This window comes from Sarcophilus harrisii, chromosome 4, assembly GCF_902635505.1.
Source record: "Sarcophilus harrisii chromosome 4, mSarHar1.11, whole genome shotgun sequence".
Taxonomy (NCBI): Eukaryota; Metazoa; Chordata; class Mammalia; order Dasyuromorphia; family Dasyuridae; genus Sarcophilus; species Sarcophilus harrisii.
This window is the reverse complement of record NC_045429.1, coordinates 176,189,250-176,210,574: the sequence shown is the minus strand read 5'-3', so window position 1 is coordinate 176,210,574 and position 21,325 is coordinate 176,189,250. Positions and strand designations below refer to the sequence as shown.

Here is a 21,325-nt window from a genome sequence, read left to right as displayed (position 1 = left end):
CCATTTGAATTGTCTTAGAAGATTCTGCAAATGACCTGGCAGGATAGGATACCAAACACTGAAGTTCTAGAAAAATGGGATGAAAAATTAGGACCGCCAGTGATTTCAGAGTTTATCATTTTAGTGGAACATTTGTGAGTGATGTAAAGAGCAAAAGTGTGACCATCTCTTGAGTATAACTGAGAAATAGAGGAATAGGTCATGACAGGAATAAAAATGAGGGATCGTGAACTTGGTTGGTTGAGCGATACATCGACCTTTATATTGAAGTTCCTCCCTTAGTTTATTTCCGGAGCATCATATTCTAAGGCATTGGGATGGAAGCAAAATGCCAACTACAAGAGCACATTCCAAATCAGAAAATCAGTGCAAGGGCGATCTAATAGACATATCAGTCCACTATCTTATAAGTCGAGCTCTCCCCAAACCCAATGTATTTCCTATTATTCCTTCTCTACTCCCTTCAACCCCCCACATTCTTTTAATATGGATCCATAATGCTCATCGTTCCTCAGATCTATGAATCTGAGACACATAATCAACTACAACTGGTAGCAACCATATAATTAACATTTGATATTTTTTCCAGCACAATGAAATAGGTAGATAGGCATGTGATAATCTAGTTTAAGCAGCTCATTACAGTTATTTTTTTCTCAACTTTGTGGTGGCAAGGGGAAAAAATGACTACTGTATATTCTTAAAATTAAGTAAAGACTTTCTAACCCAAACCTTAAAAACCCCAAACCTATTATATGAATTCATGTTTATTTATTAATAATAACAGAAGAGATGCTGAAGGTTTGTGAATTTATTAACACAAGAGATTTAGAATCTCCAAATATAAGGTTGGAGGATAACAATTGTTGCTTTACTATACTCCACCTGCATTCATAGCCATTTAATGTCACACAGATAAAGAGCAATAATTACATCATACAAAAACAAGTGCTTAAGTATTTTTCTAGGTTCATAATCAGTGATCAATTTGAGATGGAGCAAACAAGTTTAAATAAAGCCCATGTATTTCAATTACACAGCAGCAAATACAAAAAGCATTTAATAATACTTTTAAAACTGCACAACAAACTTTAAGCCAGGGTTCATTCTTTCAGCACTGAGTTAAAATAATGTTGCCGTTAACCGTAGACATGCTAGGCACCAGCCACAAGAATAAATCAAGTACAACACACATTATGTATTTTGCAGAATAATTTTTGGTGCCACTCTGGTACAATGGCAAATACATCTAACTAGCCAGGAATCCTGGTTCTAACCTTGGGACAAGTTACTTTACATCTCTAAGATCTCAAACATTCCAGGTTTAAATGGACCTGGGACAAAAATCTACTTTATTTTTTTTCCCCTTTAAACTGACTTCCAAAATCTTTCGTATATAAGCCATGATTCGTCTTTTCAAAATTCCAAGTTTACTTTTTGAAAAATTAATAAAAGTTCTACCTACATGTAACAGTTTTTTATCTCAGGTTAGAGGGAAGGAGATAATCTGTTACTAAATGAATTCTCACTCTATACCACTGTGCTAAACACTATGGAAAAGTAACTAGCAAAAGTAGTACCTGCCTACCAAAATCTTCCCACCTTAGGAAAACTTAAATTTATTTAGGCACTATTGATTAAATTTTCCATGCTGTGTAACCCAAAACATTTCCTCTTAAGTGATTAATCACATTTCTTGAAATCATGGAAAAACTGGGTAGATATCAGCTGTCACAAAAATGTCTATATAACATGTTTTAAAGAATTACAGAATAGCAAATTTCTTATTAAGGTGTGTTTTTGAATCAAGTCATCAGGTATTTATTAAAAGGCAGTCCTAACTTGCTTATATAGTTGATAAAAAAAAAAAAACCTTTTTAATTCCACCATGCTTTTAAAGTGTTAATTACTAACATTTTGGTTTTCACTCTATTTCACTTTCTCCCCCTATTCCTTATCTATTTTTCCTACCATCTCACACAATACTATATTTCACTGCTATTAAATCCAACATAAATCAGTGACCTTGGCAAGAAAATACAAATAAAACAGAAAATGACACAATTTTATGTCATGCAGACTAATATCAAGTAGGCTACCTTGTTAACACACACATATTTACATCAAAGTCTGGAATACTGTCAATTTCAAATGATCAAGAAACAAAAGAACTTTCATGCCAGAATTCCAGTTCAGTCAAAATCACGATTTGTAAGAACGAGTGGAGCCACTAGTGTCCAAACATAAAGGACAATGCCAATCCAGCTTGAAGAAATTTTCACCCAGACTGAAGTCCATTTACTGGTCATCTCATGAGAAGGCTCATAACTAAAATATTTGGGGGCAGGAAGAAAAAAAAAGATAAATTGCATTAATAGCTAACCTTTAAAGCTCAAGTTTCACATCTGTTTACACACACACACACACTCTCACACACTCTCTCCCTCCCCCCTTTACTCTTTTTTTAATTCAAAAAACCTAACAAAAGAAATCTCAACTTAATTGTTAAATTGGATGATAGTCCCATTATAAAAGATTTTATTTTTGCTTTATGAGAATATTTGTTGAAGAATTAAATAAGCATTTCAAATAAGATTTACACAAAATTCAGTATCTTTCCCAGAACATTTCTGCTACGTAAAATGAGGTAAATCTTAAGCACTATCTCATTCAATCAACATCTTTAAGAAATATATTTTCTTCAGAAAACTGAAATGTTAAAAGTCAAAACTTTTAAAACTATTTATGATGTACATGTTTCTTAAAGAAAACTATACATTGCTACATTCTTAACATACTGGTCAAAACTTTATAGCTGAAAGAATCTGGGAAGTCAAGTAGTATCTTATTTGCACATTTGGAAACTGAAAACCCAGTAAGGTTAAGTGACTTGTCCAAGATGACAAGAGGTAGTTGGAGAAGCCATGATGAATGTTTTTCACCTCACAATTCCACTCTGCTTCTGAACAGAGATAGTCCTTGCTTGATAACTCAAGCATTTAACAAAGCAAAACAAGCTACTAGGTCCTATACAGGTATATGCCTACTAATCTTTAGTTAATACCCTGCATAGTCTATGCCAATCATCTATTTTATATGGTTCTGTCTCATTTACACATTAATAAGTCATTTACAGAATGTCTTTATTGCTGATTTTATGTAATATAAAGTTTCTCCTCATTTATGGAATGAAAAAATTTTTTGAATTTTTGAGTTGTGATAACTGTTTTTTAGATTAAACATGTGCAATCCTTTTAAACATATTTCTGTAAAAGTTGTCAGGTTGTACAAGTAAAATCAGACCAAAAGTGAGGGGGAAAAAACACAAGAAAAAAAGCAAATGAGCCAACAAACAAAAAGGTTAAAAGTACTATGCTTCAATTCACATTGAGTCCCTATAGTTCTTTCTCTAAATGGGGATGACATTTTCCATCCCAAGTCTATTGGAATTGCCTTGAATCACCCCACTGTGATACTTGATCATCACATAACCTTGCTATTATTGTGTATAATCTTCTCCTGGTTCTGTTCCTTTGTGATAGTTTTGAAAAAACTATAATAAGGACCTTTTTAGGAGACCTGCTTTTCAGTATATCTTGATTATATTCCAAGTATTTTTAACTATCACAGTTACTTCTGTATTAAACGGGATGTTATACTCCAACTGTAGTCTGACAGTCCTTCAAATGTTTGGCAAAGGTAATTTTTCTCCCTTTCGTGGAACTTTGCAGGAAATGTAATCTGCAATAGGTTTTGATCTTATTTACAGTCATCATAAGCTGGGCTTTTGAATAGTCTTGAACAAAGCTTAAAGAAAACTACAGAATGTTAATTTAAGTTCAAATCCTGCCTGACAATATGACTGGGCACTAACTTGATACCAATTTCTTCATCTGTAAAATATTAACAATAGTACTATTTTATAGGACTACTATGAGGATTCAAAACTTCAAAATATTACATATAATTCCTAATGTCTTTAATAAATAAGCATCAAGTCCAATGCACTCCAAGTGGAAAAGTGGGAACCTTTCTTCACCACTTGCTTCATTCAAAAATAGTATGGATAATAGTTATGTTCTGAAATACAAATCAGTCATGGAAACTTTTAATGGTAGTAAAGATGATTATTAAAGATATAATATTTTAAAATATAACTAAAAATGAAAAAACTCTACTTCATTTGTTAGTTTCAACTAAACAATAAACCTGGAAACAACAATTTCTGTATTTATCATTGTGATGATAAAAAAGAGAAGGTTTGAAGAACTGATTGAAATGTCTGAGATCAAAACTGGATCCCTAAGATCTCCAAACATATATATGACTATAGAAATGAATAAAATAAAAAAAAAAGAATATAAATGAGAAGATGGTGGCATATTAAGACATAATGGAGCCTAGCTCTTCCATAAATATAACAATGGGGCTTGGAAATGGCATCAGTCTAGAAAGAATGAAAAAATCAAGTATAAAATCCTGAACTCAGCTACAGGAACACAAAAAGACCCATGGAGATTATGAGCTAAGCAAACTGGGGTAAGTAGACAGCAGAGAGAAATTACACAAGGGCTAAGGATGGATTAGCTGATTCCAATGGCTCCCAGCAAAAAAAAAAAAAAGCCTTAGACAAGACCAACTTAGAGTATTCCTAGGAATCTATGGTGCAAGAGAATACCATACACCTTTCTGTAAACTGGTAGCACTAGGGAGTCACCCAAACAGAGCTCAGCATTTTTAATAGCCTGAAGTCCACTGAAGAAGATCAAATCTTGACATAATAGTCAAGAAATGGACAAACTGGACAAGCTATCTAGCTGCAGAGCTTGACTGAAGTACAAGCTTCCCAAATTGATACTGTCATTTATGAGATAAGCATACACCAAGGTAAATTCCTAAAAAGAAATGTTATAATTTAAATAATTGTGGGAAAATCCAGAAGATTATGCCCTCCCCAATTACTCCATGGAAAGCTGAGAGAGAAAAAAAAATCACTTGACCACAAGGATTACAAGGGTTCCATGGAAAAAAAATTAAACAAGATTTAAAAAAAAAAAAAAGGAAAAGCCACAGAGAAAATATGGCACAGAGAACAATGGCAACTTGAAATTAATGGTGAAAAGCCTCACCTATGAACTAAATACCCTGAAAATTAAAATGGACCAGATAAAAAACTGAAAACCACAAAAATTTTAATGGAATGACTGGGGGGGAAAAAATCTAAGAAAATAATTTTTTAAATGATCTAGAAAACGAATAATGGAAAATAATGTAAAAATTATTTGATGATCCAAAAATCATCATACATATACCCCTGCCCCCCCAAATCTGAATACTGTATTTCAGTATTATAAATGAAATTTATATTTGAAAATAGGAAAATTATAAATTGCCCAGAATTCTTAGAACTAGAGGGCAAAGATAGAATCCATCAATCACCTCCTGAAAGAATTCCATAGCTTCCAGGTCAAAAGAAAAAAAATGTAAATTAAAAAGAGGTCAAACACCAAAGAATCACAGTAAGGATTATATAAAATGTGAGAGTGATTATTAAAGTAGAAAAGCTTAGAATATATTTCAAAAAGAAGACATAAGAATTCAACCAAGGACAACCTATCAAGAAAAACTAAATACAATCCTACAGGGGTAAAAGCTGACCTTTAATGGAACAGAACTTTTCTCATCATTCCTGATTTTTAAAAAAAGGCAGACCTGAGCAGATATTTTAAAAATGAAATGCAGGAACCAAGAAAAGCACAGAAAGGTACACATTTCCTTAATTAAAAGGACAAAATAAAAGGATAAAAATTCTTCTCAGAATCTTAATATCCAAAAGGGCCACAGAAAAAGGTTAAAAAGAAGAGAGAACAGATTATTTTGTTCTATTTTGATAGTTTGTAAGAGAAGTCAAAGATGCAACAGGAAGGGGAGGAAAATGACTCACATAACTAAAATACCTAATAGTATATATGATCATAAAGAAAGCGATGAGTTGACCAGACATGATACAAAGCTCATTTTCATCTAAATCAGATGAGGAAATCTATTTGCACTGCAATACATTATACTTATAAAAAAAAAAACAAGAGGGTAATGGGGACAAGGGAAGAGACCCTAAAAGATAGAGCAGAATAAGAAAGGCAAATGTCATAAAATAAATGGATAAGTTAGAGAGGAATTTGATGGAGATTTGAGAAGAAAAGGAATAAAGAATTAAAAACCTGGCATCAAGAACAGAGTAAGAGAAGAGACAACAGAAAGGCTTTAAACAAAATGTCAAACTCTCTTTTACAAGAGAAGTGTGAGAACAAAGAGGGGGGAAAATTATGAGCTGGAAAAAAATAAAATACTTAATATCAATGAGATGAACTTAATAAAATAGAAGAGGATAGTAAAGTGAATTAGAAAAAAAAAGAATCCAATAATGTTTAAAGAAAACACCTGAAACAAAAAGATCACCATAGAGTTAAAATGAACCCTTCATTTCCCCTATTATACTTCTGAAGAAGCAAAATAGGTATCAATGATGAGGTCCTCAGGAATTGGGTACAGTTGGCAGAAAGGGACTGGAGCATTGAAGGAATTGTTCCCAGAGCAGGCAGGAAAAGGCATAGATAGGAATGTTTAGCCTCATAATTCCACCCTCTCTGGAGGTCCTCAAGAAACATGAGTTATCTCAAAGCCCTGATGTTTAATTTCCCCTATAAATCTGTCTATTGCTCACAACACCATTGCTGACTCCCTTGTGGGTTTATAGCCCACCACAGCACTCTACCCCATGGTATCTCTCCCTTCATACCTCTCCCACACCATGTGGTGTCTCCTCCCATGGCTCATGAACACAACATGGCTCATGGTATCTTTCTACTTATAGCTAACTTTTTCAGGGTGCTAAATCTCTTTTGCTATGTATCCTGTCAGCAGAGGGCATACTCCCAACTTTATGAGGTATTTCTTTCTCCTGGTTAATTGTGGATTCCACTAGGGAACTTGTCTTTTCCACTCTTAATTTATCCCTTTTCTAATGCTCTCCCAACTTTTACCACTCTTGGCATCTATTGTATTTATTTTGTCTGTAACGCATTTTCCTAAATAAACCTATCATTTGCCAAAAAGAATGGCCATTGTGAATTCTTCACCCAATATTTGGTACTTACAACAATTACATCATCAGGTATGGTGAATATGAAATAGTTTTTGGAGAGTGATAGATTGTATAGTAGAAATTCTGTTCATGACATAAAGAAATTATGTCTTAGGATATCCATCACAGGTAACAAAAGTGCTATCTGTGAATTAATACAGAGAAGTTAGCAAGAGGTTTTTCACAATTAAAAGGGGGAAAAGGCAAGTTCCCTAGTGGATCTCACAATTAACCAGGAAGAAAAAGCCTTTAAAGAGAAGATGCCAAGAAAGCGAGAGTACACTACATTCACAGGCTAAAATCATCCACAGAGGTTTAGCAGACAAAGGAAGGGATTACACGATTGATTGGTGGACTAATCCTAAAATGAATTTAGCACAGATCTACACCAAAGAGGGATGCTTACGGGGGAAATATAAAGTTGGGGATTTGACATCATAATTCTTTCTGACTGGATACTGTAAGTTAGGGTTCCTAAAGACCTCCGCTTGGGGTGGGACTGTAGTGATCCCCTAAGTGCTCTTCCCTGCTTGTCTCTAGGAGTATTACAATCCTAACAGTGCTTCATGCTTTTTCTGCTGAAGCCCATCTAGCTACCAGAACTTCGAATCCTAAGAGTTAAGGTACATCCCCCCCCCTCCTTTTATCTCATTTTTCTTATGCAGCATTAATTGTGGAAATATGTATAGAAGAAATGCACATGTTTAGAATATATGGGATTACTCGTCATCTAGGGGAGAGGAGGGGAGGGGGATAAGGGAAGGAGAAAAAAATTTTTGGAACAAGATTTTACAAAGGTGAATGTTGAAAATGCTCTGTATCTCAAAAAAAAAAAAATAAAAAAGTAGAGGTAGCCACTATGACTTCAGATATAGTTATGGTAAATATAAACATTATAGAAAGTGCTAAGCAGGGAATATGCTTAAAGGTAACATAGATAATAAAATAACCACAACACTTCATATAAATGTATCTAATAATAGCATGGCGCCAAAAATACTTAAAGGAAAAATTAATTGGAGATAATAAACAGATAATAAATAGTTAACTGCTGAGAAAAGTTAAGTAGCAGCCTGGAAGAAATTAGGTTTATAACACTGCCTGATACTAAATGCCAAGATTCACTACAAATGGATAAGATCTAGAGTTAAACATGAACAACATAAACTGGAGAAACAAGGAAGAAATTGCTTTCCAGATCTATGGATAGAGGAAGCATTCATGACTAAATAAACATTGAAGAACACACAATAAAAAATGGATAGTTTTAGGGGTAGCTAAGGCGCCCAGTGAATAAAGCATTAGCCTTTTTAAGTCAGGAGGACCTGAATTTAAATTTGGCCTCAGACACTTAACACTTCCTAGCTGTGTGACCTTGGGCAAGTCATCACTTAATCCCGATTATCTAAGCAAAAATTTAAAAAAAAAAAATGGATAGTTTTGGTTATGTAGAATTAAAGTTTTTGAACCAAAAATAGCAATGTGATTAAAAAACAAAAAGAGCTAAATGAAAAAGAACAAGTTTTTGCAGCACACTTCTGATTCTGTCAAGATTCAGAAAGAACTGAATTTATAGGACTAAGAATCATTGTATCAATAAAAGAATGGTCAAAGAATATGAGCAGTTTTCAAAGGGAAAAAACCCCACATTATCAATGCTCAAAAAATAAACTATTTCTTAATATTTTTCACTTTTGACAAACCCATAATCTCCAGCTTCTGGCATAAGAACTCACTATTTACTAAAATTGCTGGGAAAATTAGAAAATAATATGGCAGAAACTAAGCAGTGACTAATACTTAACACCCTATACTAAGATAAAGTCGATATGGGTTTATTTAGACATTAAAAAAAAAAATTAAGCAAATTAGTACAAAGGAGGGTCTACCTTTTAGATTTGTGGAAAAGGAAGGAATTTGTAGCCAAAGAAGTAGTATAGAACATTATGAAATGCAAAATAGATAATTTTAATTACATTAAATTAAAAAGTTTTTATACAAACAAAACCAATGTAGCCAAGATTAGAAGGAAAGCAGAAAACTGGGAAAACAATTTTTTACACCCAAGGTTTCTGATAAAGGTCTCATTTCTAAAATGTATAGAGAATTGACTCTAATGTATAAAAAATACAGGCCATTCTCCAATTGATAAATATTCAAAGGATATAAATACAATTTTCAGACAAAAATTAAAAGTCATTTCTAGTTATATACAAAATGCTCTAAATCACTATTGACTAGAGAAATACAAATTAAAACAATCCTGAGGGACCACCTTACACCTCTCAGATTGGCTAAGATGACAGGAAAATGAATGTTGGAGGGCATGTGGGAAAAACTGGGTTTTGTTGTTAGAGTTGTGAACTGATCTAACCATCCTGGAGAATAATTTGCAACTATGTCCGAAGAGTTATCAAACTGTGCATACCCTTTGATCCAGCAGTTTTCTACTGAGTCTCTTTCCCAAAAACATCATGAAAAAAGGGAAAAGGACCCACATGAGCAAAAATGTTTGTGGCAACTGTCTTTTTAGTGGCAAGGAATTGGAAAATTACTGGATCCCCATCATTTGGAGAGTTGCTGAATAAGTTATGATATATGAATGTTATGAAATATTATTGTTCTATAAGAAATGATCAGAGGATGATTTCAGAAAGGCCTGGAGAGAAATGCTGATGCTACATGATGACGCTAAGTGAAGTGAGTAGAACCAGGAGAATATCATACACAGTATTAACAAGATTATGTGATGATCAACTGTGATAGACATGGTTCTTTTTAACAAGGTGAATTCAGGCCAATTCTAATAGACTTGTGATGGGGAGAGCCATCTGCAGCCAGAGAGAACTATGGGGATTGAATATGGATCAAAACATAGTATTTTCACTTTTTTTGTTGTTAGTTTGCTTGCTTTTTCTTTATCATTTTCTCCCTTTTTGATCTGCTTTTTCTTGTGCATCAGCAAGGTGGAATATATTTGGAAAAATTGCACACGTTTAACCTGTATTAGGTTATTTGCTGTCTGGGGGAGGGAGGAAGAAAAATATGAAACACAAGGTTTTGCAAAGGTGAATGTTGAAAACTATATCTTTGCATGCATTTTGAAAAAAAAACTATTATTATAAAAACAAAACTCACAAAACTATTTTTCACTTTTTGTGGTTGCCCCTTTCCCCCTTTGGTTCGACATCTTCTTTCATAACAAGACTAATAAAGAAATATATTTTATATGATTGCACATATTTTAACCTATATTAAATAAATCCTTTATCTTATCAAAAAAGGTGTAGGGGGAAAATGTGGATCTCAAAATTTTTAAAAAGTGAATGTTAAAAATTGTCTTTACATGTAATTGAGGAAAACCAAAGTATTTTAAAAAAAATATTCTAAATCACTAGTAGAGAAATGCAAATTAAACTATCTTTGAAGATGCACTTTACACTCTGGTGAATGGCAAAAATATTTTAGACTAATTAGAGGACTTATGGAAAAACAGGGACTAGTGTAACTAATTATAGAGGTACAAACTTCCAGCCACTCTGGAAAGCAACTTTGAACTATGATCATAAAGTTATCAAATTGTGTTGTTATATACCTATGACCCACTTATATCATCACTACCAGGACTCTATCTCAAAGAAACCAAAGAAAGGGGAAAAAAATATATGTTGAAAACATTCATAGCAGCTCTTTTCATTGAAGCCAAAATTTAGAAAATACACTTTCCTCCTATTAGATAGAATGTTTATTGTGCCCCCAAAAATAATGAAATGGACAGTTTCAAAGAACACCAATAAGACCTCTATGAACTGAGGTAGATTGAAGACCTAGAAAATTTACAAATGACTAAAATATTACAGAAAAAACTTTGAAAGTTGATCCCTTTGAGCAATGCCATAATAAACCATGAGTTCAAAAGATTGAAAATGAAATATATCACTCATCTCCTGCCAAAGGTAAAGAATTCAAATCAATGTCACAAATATTTTAGGGCAAGGACAATAGGAGATTGTGTTGAGGGTTTTCTTTTTTTTTTTTTTAATAGTTGCTGTCCTTAATTGGGGGAGGAAAAGTAGGTGGGTAGGGTCTCACATTGTGAGGGAGATTATAAATTCAAAAAACTTAAAAAAAAAACAACAACTGTACAGCAATTGAGTTATCAAGTAGAGCTCAAAATCTAAATACACATATCTTTTTGTGTCAATCTAAAATGTGCATTTCTATAAGCTCCAAGATTATAAAATATTCTATAAAATATGCCACTTTTTTAAAAGATGTGTAAACAGTTAAATATCTGAAGCATGATTTATAATGAAGTAGAAAATAATCTGTAATTTATGAAAAGGCTACTGTAATGACAATATTCTAGTATTTACTTTTGTGTTGATTTAAAATAAAAGTTTCTAAAACAGCACTAATATTACCTTTGTGAATTAGTGCCATCATATTTTAATTTATGCTAAATACAAACTTGCCAGAATTTACAAATCCTAGATCCCTTTAAAAATGTAAAAAATTTCAATAAATACCTGTACCAGTTGGTCAGGGTCATCATGATATAAAGTGAAGCCAAGAAAAGCATGAAATGAAAGAAGGAGTAACTGTAAGTAACACCATCCCTTTCATTATCTATTGCTCGGTGAACATCATCACCATCATCAAGTGAGCCATCATGTCTGGCCACACCATCTTCTATCAGTGTTGATTCATCACTAGTCAAAGTCAGCTTATTAACCTGACTATTGTTGGATGACCGGATGCTATAGAAAAGAGGTAGAAAAGGAGAAAAACATTAGTTTCAGAGAAATATGATTTAATTAAAAAACTACTATTTTTCAACAAAACATAAAAAAAAAAAAAAGCTTACCTTGAATAAAGCACACAACACAAAAAGAGCATAAGTCCCACAATTCCTTGAGCATCCCACCACTGGACAGAGTCCCCTTGCTTTGGAATGCTTGTTGTAACATTATAGCCAATTATGCTTAATAAACTTGGATTGCATTGTCTGTCTGTGAAATGAGTAAACATTGAAATAGAAAAAAATTCAAAGATGACATTTTCTGAGGAATCCACATTTTACCCTTTACAAAAATCTATTAATTCATAACTTTTTAGGAGACAATTACTGTGACCAGAAAGTAAAAGCTAAAAATTATGCTCAAAGTAGATTTTATAAATTCATGTATAAGTAACTTTTTTTAAACAATCATTTAAGATATCAAGTAGAGCTCAAAATCTTGAACAAAAGGCATACCAACATATTAGTTAACATAACACTAAATTTTTCACAACACTTTATCTATTATCTTTTTAAACCCCATAATGTATGAAGTTGCCATGATTAATATTTTTAAAGATAAGGACATTGAAGCAAAAGCAACTGACCAAAAAAAATCACAGCAAGTCAGTAGTAGATCAGAACTACTTAGATGTTTTTGATTTCTAGCTTGATTATTTACTAAATAATTAATTTGTGATAAATCTGTGTAATTCTCAAACTACCCATGCCTTCCTTACCTTGTGAAGTACATCCAATAAGCTAGTTAGGGCCCTTGCTCTTGACATTTTATGATTAGCAACAGTGTGCACAAGTTTTCTATCAATTATCCTTTCCTCTCACTACATGATGAATCGCTTTCTAATCATAAAGCTCATGACATCCTTTATAGTCTCTTTCTGTGAAATCCTTCACTGGCAATATGCTGCAGCCTGTTATTTATAATGTTCATCACATGAGTATCCTTTGGGTAATCAACAACTCTGATTCTTTGGATGTATCACATGCCACAAGCCATGGAGTATGAACAGTCTATTTCAGAGAGAAGCTTGAAAAAACTTTGAAAAGACTCAAGGAAATCTAACTAGCTTACTTTGAATTCTGGGCCAAGTTCACTCTCTACCTCCATTATCTATCTAAAATACCAATGGCTCAGTTTTACAAACTATCAATTGCATTTTGAAGTTTTCCGATATGAATAGCACTTATTTGAGGAAAGCTATTATTTTGGAACATTCCATTAAAACAACTGGGTAAAAATTTTAAAACAAGAGTTAGGAGATGCAATAAGGCAAATTTATTTTAAATACCAGGAAAAAAAAAAAAATCCTAACAATTAGTCATCCTAAAATTAAACAGGAGGCCAAAATGAATGAATTTCCATCCGTTGGAAATCTTCAATTAAAGGTTGAATATTCAGTTGTGAGTTATGTTATACTAGGGATTTTTTAGTGAAATGATTGGATTAGATGGCCACTGAAATCAATTCTAACTCTAGCTCTCTGAAATGTTTTTTAAAAAACAAATAAGAACAATGGAATCGTGTATTTTCTCTACCTTTCATAGTCAATTATGCTACTATAGAAACATTTATTGAAGAACTTCTGTGAAAAACTGGCCTGCTCTCTTCCCAAATTTTCATCAAGATGTCTGGTAAGTGATTATTACTCTCTTAAATTTTGAAAAGACGAAAAAATAAAAGCAAGGGTTATTAATTACTAAGTAATTAATAACTAAGGTTTTTTTTGGACACATACACCACCCACCCCACTCCATCTTTTTTTGTAAATAGGATTGTAACTTTTTCCCAAGCCTTTGCTATTTTTGGTCTTAATTTCTTATTGCCTTCAAAAATTTGTCATCTCCAGCAAATATTGCTTCTGTATTACTTGGTAAACTCCAGTTATTTTTTTCATATTTGTTTTATCTATGCCATTTTTGCTTGCGTGGCACTTGGAGAATTAGGAGTATAGATTTAGTGTTAAGAATCTGTTCTATTGTCACTGATTAGGAAAAAAAAAAATGTCATAGAAATCCATGTAGATTACATTCCAATTTTAAAAAATCTATATATTACAATTTTATTTTTAAAAGGCCCCTTTTGGATATGGCTTGAGACTCTTACTAGCCTTAGGTAAGTATTTTCCCCTAGTTTTCTGATGCCATACAAAATCTTAAAAGAACCTGCTAGAAGATTAAGCAGAAGCTTTTATCAGATTACTCTACAAGATTTTATAAACAATTCTGCATAGTGTTAGGCTATCCATTTTTGCAAGAACAGCAAGTGCTTGCTTACTACTTTCTGCCCTGGTATCTATATTTTCTTCTCAATATAGTAATTAATATTAGTTAAATTTCCTTAGGTACATCACTATGCTTTTATTCATTTTTTCTTCATCAATATCTTGTAGAACAGATCAAGATGGAATTGCCTCAATTTTGTGTTATATAGTACTCTTTAATTTGGTAGACTAATTTGGTAAGACTGGTAGTCAAAAAAATTTTTTTTTAAATTTTAGGGCTTAATCCATTAAGCACTTCCTGATTTTAGTCTTAAAGTATTAATGCTCTATAAGTGTGATACTTCTATATATTATTCAGAGATCTGACCTTTCCCACTTTATATTTCTAACTACTTTCAAACATTTTTACCATATTTCTCCAACTCCATTTTTATGTTGAAGTCACAAAGCAAGTCTCTCCAAGTCTCAAAGTCTCTACTTCTTTATCCTCCACAATAGATTTTAGAACATAAGACTACAGTTGACTACACTATAGTCCATATGTCCATTGTGAGCAATATAAGATGTCTAGTGTCCCATAAAAATAAATGTTTTGTTCCCTTTGAATGTATGATAAAACCAATTCCATAACTGATTCTATTTAACTATTCAAGGAGAAACTGCAAGATTTCTTTAAGCTGTTTTTTCTGGCTTCTGTTTTTACTTTCAGAGTGAAGGAAAAGAATGGCATTCATTTCCTTTAGTAATGTCCATCCTGCAATGTTACAAGGTATCTTTGGTAATATATCAATTCATTCTATTTTATAGCTCACTTGATTTGCAGTATTGAACAGATTTACAGTATTGAACAGTTATCTCTACTGTTTTATCTTTTAAGGAATCTGGTCAAATTTTGACTTGCACATAACAGGTCTCGTTGGAAGAATAACTTTCCATGGAATTTTTGCTAATTGGACACTCTATAAAGAAATTATTAAATTTCAAGAAAAAAAAAAAAAAGACTGTAATCTTGAAAAAATTATCAAAGACAATCCTAAAACATACCTGGTTCATTCGTCATGGCAGACCAGGTCAGATACATCGTGTAGATTGTGATTACTGAAGACTGCAACAAACCAGATCTTGGTTGTGACTCCTATGTAACAATTTAAAAATAAAAACTACACTTACAATCTGACATAATTGAATATTTCTGAACATTTAGAAATTAATGAATGTCACCTAAAAGTCTTCAAATAAACAGCATAATTGTCGGTGGAGTTGTGAACTGATTCGATGATTTGGTACAGCAATTTGGAACTCCCAAAGAGCTATAAAACCATGCATATTCTTTGACCTAGCAATACTACTGCTTGGTCTGTATCTCAAAAGAGATTTAAAAAAAAAAAAAAAAAAGAGGAAAAAGACCTATGTATATGAAAAAAGATTTAAAGCTGCTTTTTTCTTCAACCAAAGAATTGGAATTTGAGGGGATACCCATCAGTTGGGAAATGGCTTAAATAAACTGTGCTATGTAATTATGATGGAATATTATTATGCTATAAGAAATGATGAGCAGAATGCTTTCAAAAAACTTGGACTTTTGTGAGCTGATCCAAAGTGAAATGTACTGTGTACAAACAGCAGTATTGTAAGATAATCAGCTATAAATGACATATCTATGTTCTTCAATGATCCAAGACAACTCTGAAGGACTTATGACAAAAAAGGATATCCATACCCAGATGATGGACTGATGGACTCTGAATGCAGATCAAAGCATAGATTTTTTTTTTTACTTTTATTCTTTCCTGTGTTTTTTTTCTTTTGATCTGTTTCTTCTTTCACAATTGTGACTAATATGGAAATACTTTTTACATGATAGAATGTGTATAAATCAAATAGATAAAATAGATCAAACTGTGTACCTTTTTTGGGAGAGGGAAGGGAAGGAAGAAAAATTTGGAACTCAAAATGAATGCTAAAAATTTTCTTGTAATATATTTGTGGAAAAAATAAAATACTACTATACAAATAAATAGAGAAGACAGAAAGATAGCATACTTGGATCTTGGGCAGAATAGACATTACAGATGCTCCAATGCACAGAAGCATGTTGACACTGATGAAGGCCTTATTTTCTGAGCAACCATCTGGGTGAGTATAGTAGACAAAGAATAGGACGATGGCAACTAAAGACAGCAGATAATTCATTGCTGTGGCTGATAACAAAGCTGTGAGAAGATAAGGTGGAGAAAGAGTTAAGTTTCATAACAAATATAAATTGTGTAAGCTTACATTAGAATAAAAATATTAAGTTGTATTATAAAAAACAAAAACATTACCAAAAACAAAAAACATTATATAGCTATTACCTTCAGATAGGCTCAGAAAGAATCATAAACTAACACTTTTTCAAGAGAACTTTTCAAGAGAACTTTCAAGTTCTAGTATAGGCTCTACTCCTTTGAGTTACTGCCCAACATTAATTCCCATAAAAACTTTATTTCACATGCAAGACATCACAAAGTCTACACTGATATTACGTCCCCTGGTAAACATCCCAATTCCTCTAAATTTAGCACATGGTTTAGAAAAATTGCTATAATTTTTTTTGTTTTGTTTTGTTAATCTCCATCACATATGGATGTTGTGCCTTCTTCAAACTTTGCAAGATTGATCCTTGGGAAATAAAGGTAGTTCTTTGCCCAAAGTTAAAGACCTTCAAAATTGGTAGGGCCTGCCAGAAATTTGTTTTTTGCTACTTTACTTTTAATATTTGCTATCTGATAAACAGTTTTTGAAAATGAACTTCTTATTTTAATTCTCAAAACCTTTGGCCCACAAAAGTGCTTTCTCATAAACAAAATGTTTAAAATAAAATTTCAACTATCTAATAAAAGAATATGAAAGTTTTCAACTATCAACTAAAATATCAGAAGTTAATTTCTTCTGAATAACTCTCAACATAGGTAGTTCTGGACTCACAATGGCCTAAAAGAAAATGTACATAAATGCTGTTATAGAAATTTAAAGTCCTCTTTATCTTTCTTCTTCAAAAAAATAAAATTCCACATTTGTGAAATTCCCAGATATGGAAAAAGTATTAAAAATGCACTAATAATCCAAAAGGAAATCTTTCTTAAAAGCTATCACATTATTTCCTATCTTAAACACAATTAATGATGAATAAATGAAGCATTTTTTCATGACTCAGTATCATTGTGTGATCAATTATTGAATTATGTTACAAGGACATGATGCTTTCAAAAACAATGTATACATTGGTATTTATCTTCACACTAAATAGGCCTAGACCAAAACTTCTTAACTTTTTTGACTCTAATGCAGCCAAGTGTCCGTTCTTGTCATTTCCAATCCAAAGCCATTGTCTCTTGGTTTTCAGAGACCTTTGCTTCTTTTTTTCTAGTTCTACTATGTTCCAGAGGACTGAGGATGTCGGATGTGTGTTGTACACAATTTGAATACTTTATAACTTAAAATACTTCTAAAGCCTGTTTTTTAATCTCTTAAATGAGAGTACTATATTAGATGACAACAAAGCCTCTTCTAGCTCTCTAAATCTTTGATCTGTAGAGTTAAACAACATGCTTTAAGCTTGTATGGTACGCTTGCCCATGCTCTTGAAGCATTACAATGTCTTACCTGCATACCAACATCTTGAGTTCCCTTCTTCCATTTTTTCAACCCAAGATTCATTCCAAGAGTGGGCAAAATCAATAAGTAAAACCAGCTGGATGAGGATGAAACAAAAGGCTCCTGCCATGCCCACATAAAACCACACTGAAAGAGGGGGGGGAAAAGGTAAGTTCCTCTATAAAAATTATTTTGCTTTGACTTAAGAGATTTAAATGTGGTCTGTCTGATAGGTATGGAGATCAGGAAGGTACTGATTTCTCTTTGTACCACTAGAAATTTCAGGCATACACTTAAAAATATATGCTAATTGATTAATAAAAAAGAATAGTGATGAACTAACTCGCCACATAAATTTATACCTGAAAGCTGGGACTAAAAACTAGACCTCCATTATGCAAACTCAAGAAAACCATGAATAGCAATGATAGTGACACATAAATTTGAAAGCACAATACCCAAGAGAAACCATTTGGGCTAAGAGTTTTAAGAGAAAATTTGTCATAAAAAATAAACAACAGAAGTAAAGAATATTAAATTTATGTTCCAAATAAAGTTTTAATTAAGTTATTTTTAAAAAAAAACCCTAATAATAATACAAGGCAAAATAATCAGAATATATGAAATTATTAAAGTGAGAGGAAATCAATACTATCATGATTAAGAAAAATCAAATACAGGCAATACATATCAGATGTAGAAAATACAAGTCCAACCAAAAAACTGAAATAATTTAAATATAATAGGATACAATATAAACCAATGTAAACCTCCAAAATCACTCTAACACCAATAAATAACAACTTTTTATTTTTAATGTCAAAACAATAACCACACAAAATCTGGTCATCAATTTACCCAATGAACATACATATATAAAAGGAAAAAGAATGAGCAGTAAGCAAAGGGGAGGTATGAATATGAGAAAAACACAGTAAGTCATACAGAAATCTAGCACTGAAGTGACATAAAACTTTTTAATGTCAATGCTTTTAATTTTACAAATGATGGGGGAAAAGGCTCAATGAAATTAAGTGACTTGTCCAAGGCCACAAAAAATTCTCAATCACATTAATCCCAATTTACAATATTATATGTATAATTTATATAGAAAATATAAAGCTGAACTTTTAAAAAGTTAACAAAAAGATTCTTATCCTACTATTTAAAAAATAAATTACAGTTTTATTTATCACTAGATATTTTAGCCATAGAGATTTGTCTTCAAAGCCAGGCAAACATGAGGTTTAAGTACTGCCTCTGAACATGCTATATGTATGAGCCCAGCCAAGTCACTTACCTCTCAATGATCTACACAAAATATATAAATTGCAGAAAAGTGCTTATTTTTACTGATAAAGGTGCAATCCTTAGTTCTAATTATTAAAATTATCTTACACTGGACCAAAAAAGTCAATGGAAAAGACCATAAATCCCCTCATTAGAACCAAATATGCAGGTGATTAATGTTTGATAAATCCATGGCTGTTAAACATTAGGGAAAGGAATCAATTCAATAAATGTTACTAAACTGAATAGCAATAAAGTAAAAAAAAAAAAAAAAAATCAATGTAAAATCTGTTAACACCTTATACATCTGCCTGATCAAAGGAGTGTATCCATAAAGAAAAATAAATTAGAGTTTAGCCTGACACATAGTAGGCAATCCCTTAGGAAAAAAAAAATTTGATTCTTGCAGACTTTCTTGTCAAATAAGTCTCTCAACTTCATTTTTTGGAAATATGCTCATACAATTACACAGAGAAAACAATCACACATTTACTGACCCCACACAACTCATAGCTTTGGGGAGAGGAGTTTATAGCATTAAATTAGTCTGATTTCACTTCAACAAAGATAATATTCATTAAACTCCTGGAAGTGAGTTTTTGAACACATAAAAGTACTGAAAAAAATATGATTATGTATATATAGTCAACAATTGGCAGGGAAAATGTACACACATGTGTATGTATATATGTATATGTATACACATAATACACATACATATAAAGGGCAGGAAGGAGGCTTTGGATGGAGATTAGATTGAAGATAACGCTTGAAAAGAGATCAACAAGGAAGGATCATATAGAGAGAAAAAGTTCAAAGAAAGGGCTTTCAGGAATGCCTGCATTCAATGTTCTTATACCAAATGAGAAAATATATTGTTTTAACAGCAGTTGAAAAATGGAGTATACGCATATTAACACAGATATTCAGCATTCTTACCAGTAGTAAAGGGTCCTTCTGGGATAAAGAAAGCTCCAACAGTTATTGCCACTGCTGCTGCAAATTTAAAGAACCAGAATCTAAAAAAGAAAACCATAGATTCTTACCATGTTAGTTCAAGTATATTTAATGTATGATATATATTTTCAAACACATGCAATACCACACGCAAAAATTTAAGAGTATATCAAAATAACATGAACTAGTCTAAAAAAATTCTTTGAAGGATTACTATAAAGTGAACAAAAAACTCCACTTCATCTACTTCTGCATAATTTTAAGAAAAATTGTTTTCCAGATCTTACACAAATAATGGCATTTTGACAAAAGAATTAATGTTTATTTGTATTAAAATACTATCACTTACTTACCTTAACCTTCATAAAGCTGCTATACTAATTGAGGATGTACTTTTATAAAGTACTAAACAAATTAAAGACACCTGACTATATGAACAATGCACTTAAAGTTATCATATTTTAAAAATTAATGAGAACACTAACCTAAATCTCTAATGATTCAAGAAAATCAATGGCATATGTTTTGAAAATAAAAAGTTTTAATTAAAAAAAAAAAATCAAAGAGTACAATGGCCTATCTACATTTTATGAGAGTCACAGGAGAGAACCTAACTAGAAAATAGGTTTTGTGAAAAAATTAAAGTTAAATGGACAGAGGGATATGTTGGGTTTATTATAGCTATGTAATTATATCTCACACATTGAGAAGAAAACCAGCAGCTGACAAACTCAAAAAGGAAATGCCATTCTTAAATACCATTCTTTTATGTCATTTCATTAGTTTTCTCATCTATCACACTGTTACAAAACTAATAATAAACTGAGAAAATAGTTTAAATGAGGATAACCAAGCTCTTAGTTATATCCTGCAGCTTGTATCACTTGCTATGATCTTAAAGAAATCACATTCATAAAAGGTTCGATAGACAGTGTATAAGAAAATTATTCACTGTTCCTAACTCTTAGCAATAAAGAGTTGCTTTTTCATAATTAGGATAATTTCATAATATTGTTTTTCATATTATGAAAAAGCAAGGTTTTATTTATGGAAAAACTGAATTAAAAATTTAGGTCTTAATTTCTTAAGAAAAAAATCTTTTAGGCACAAAACTATATAAGTCCTCCATTATTTCACTCAAGATACTGTCCATTTGTTTTCTATATCATATTGAGATTATAAAATTTAATTTTTTTACATGCCCACTAAATTTTTACAAATGCCCATTAAAAAAAAATCTATGGTATGCTAACAAACTTGATTCTCTAATATCTG

At 31.9% G+C, this 21,325-nt stretch overlaps 2 protein-coding genes across 3 annotated transcripts in view; one reads left to right on the top strand and one right to left on the bottom strand.

The window, feature by feature from the left end:
• The window catches only part of HSF2 (heat shock transcription factor 2), a 63,022-nt gene extending 47,856 nt beyond the window's left edge, over positions 1-15,166 (top strand). Inside the window, exons 14-16 of one of the 2 annotated variants that reach the window (XR_004233624.1) lie at positions 13,491-13,577; positions 14,877-14,936; positions 15,045-15,166. The gene's annotated coding sequence lies outside the window, so the exon portion shown is untranslated. Of the gene's footprint in view, positions 1-13,490; positions 13,578-14,876; positions 14,946-15,044 lie in introns of both variants that reach the window. The other variant, XR_004233625.1, reaches the window with a different exon arrangement.
• SERINC1 (serine incorporator 1) overlaps positions 792-21,325 on the bottom strand; it is a 28,747-nt gene continuing 8,213 nt past the window's right edge. Inside the window, exons 4-10 of the mRNA XM_003769407.4 lie at positions 20,033-20,112; positions 17,813-17,950; positions 16,211-16,380; positions 15,212-15,302; positions 12,012-12,156; positions 11,674-11,904; positions 792-2,328 (exon numbers count right to left, since the gene is read on the bottom strand). Coding sequence (XP_003769455.1) covers positions 2,193-2,328; positions 11,674-11,904; positions 12,012-12,156; positions 15,212-15,302; positions 16,211-16,380; positions 17,813-17,950; positions 20,033-20,112 — 991 coding nt within the window. The 3' untranslated portion in view covers positions 792-2,192. The remainder of the gene's footprint in view (positions 2,329-11,673; positions 11,905-12,011; positions 12,157-15,211; positions 15,303-16,210; positions 16,381-17,812; positions 17,951-20,032; positions 20,113-21,325) is intronic.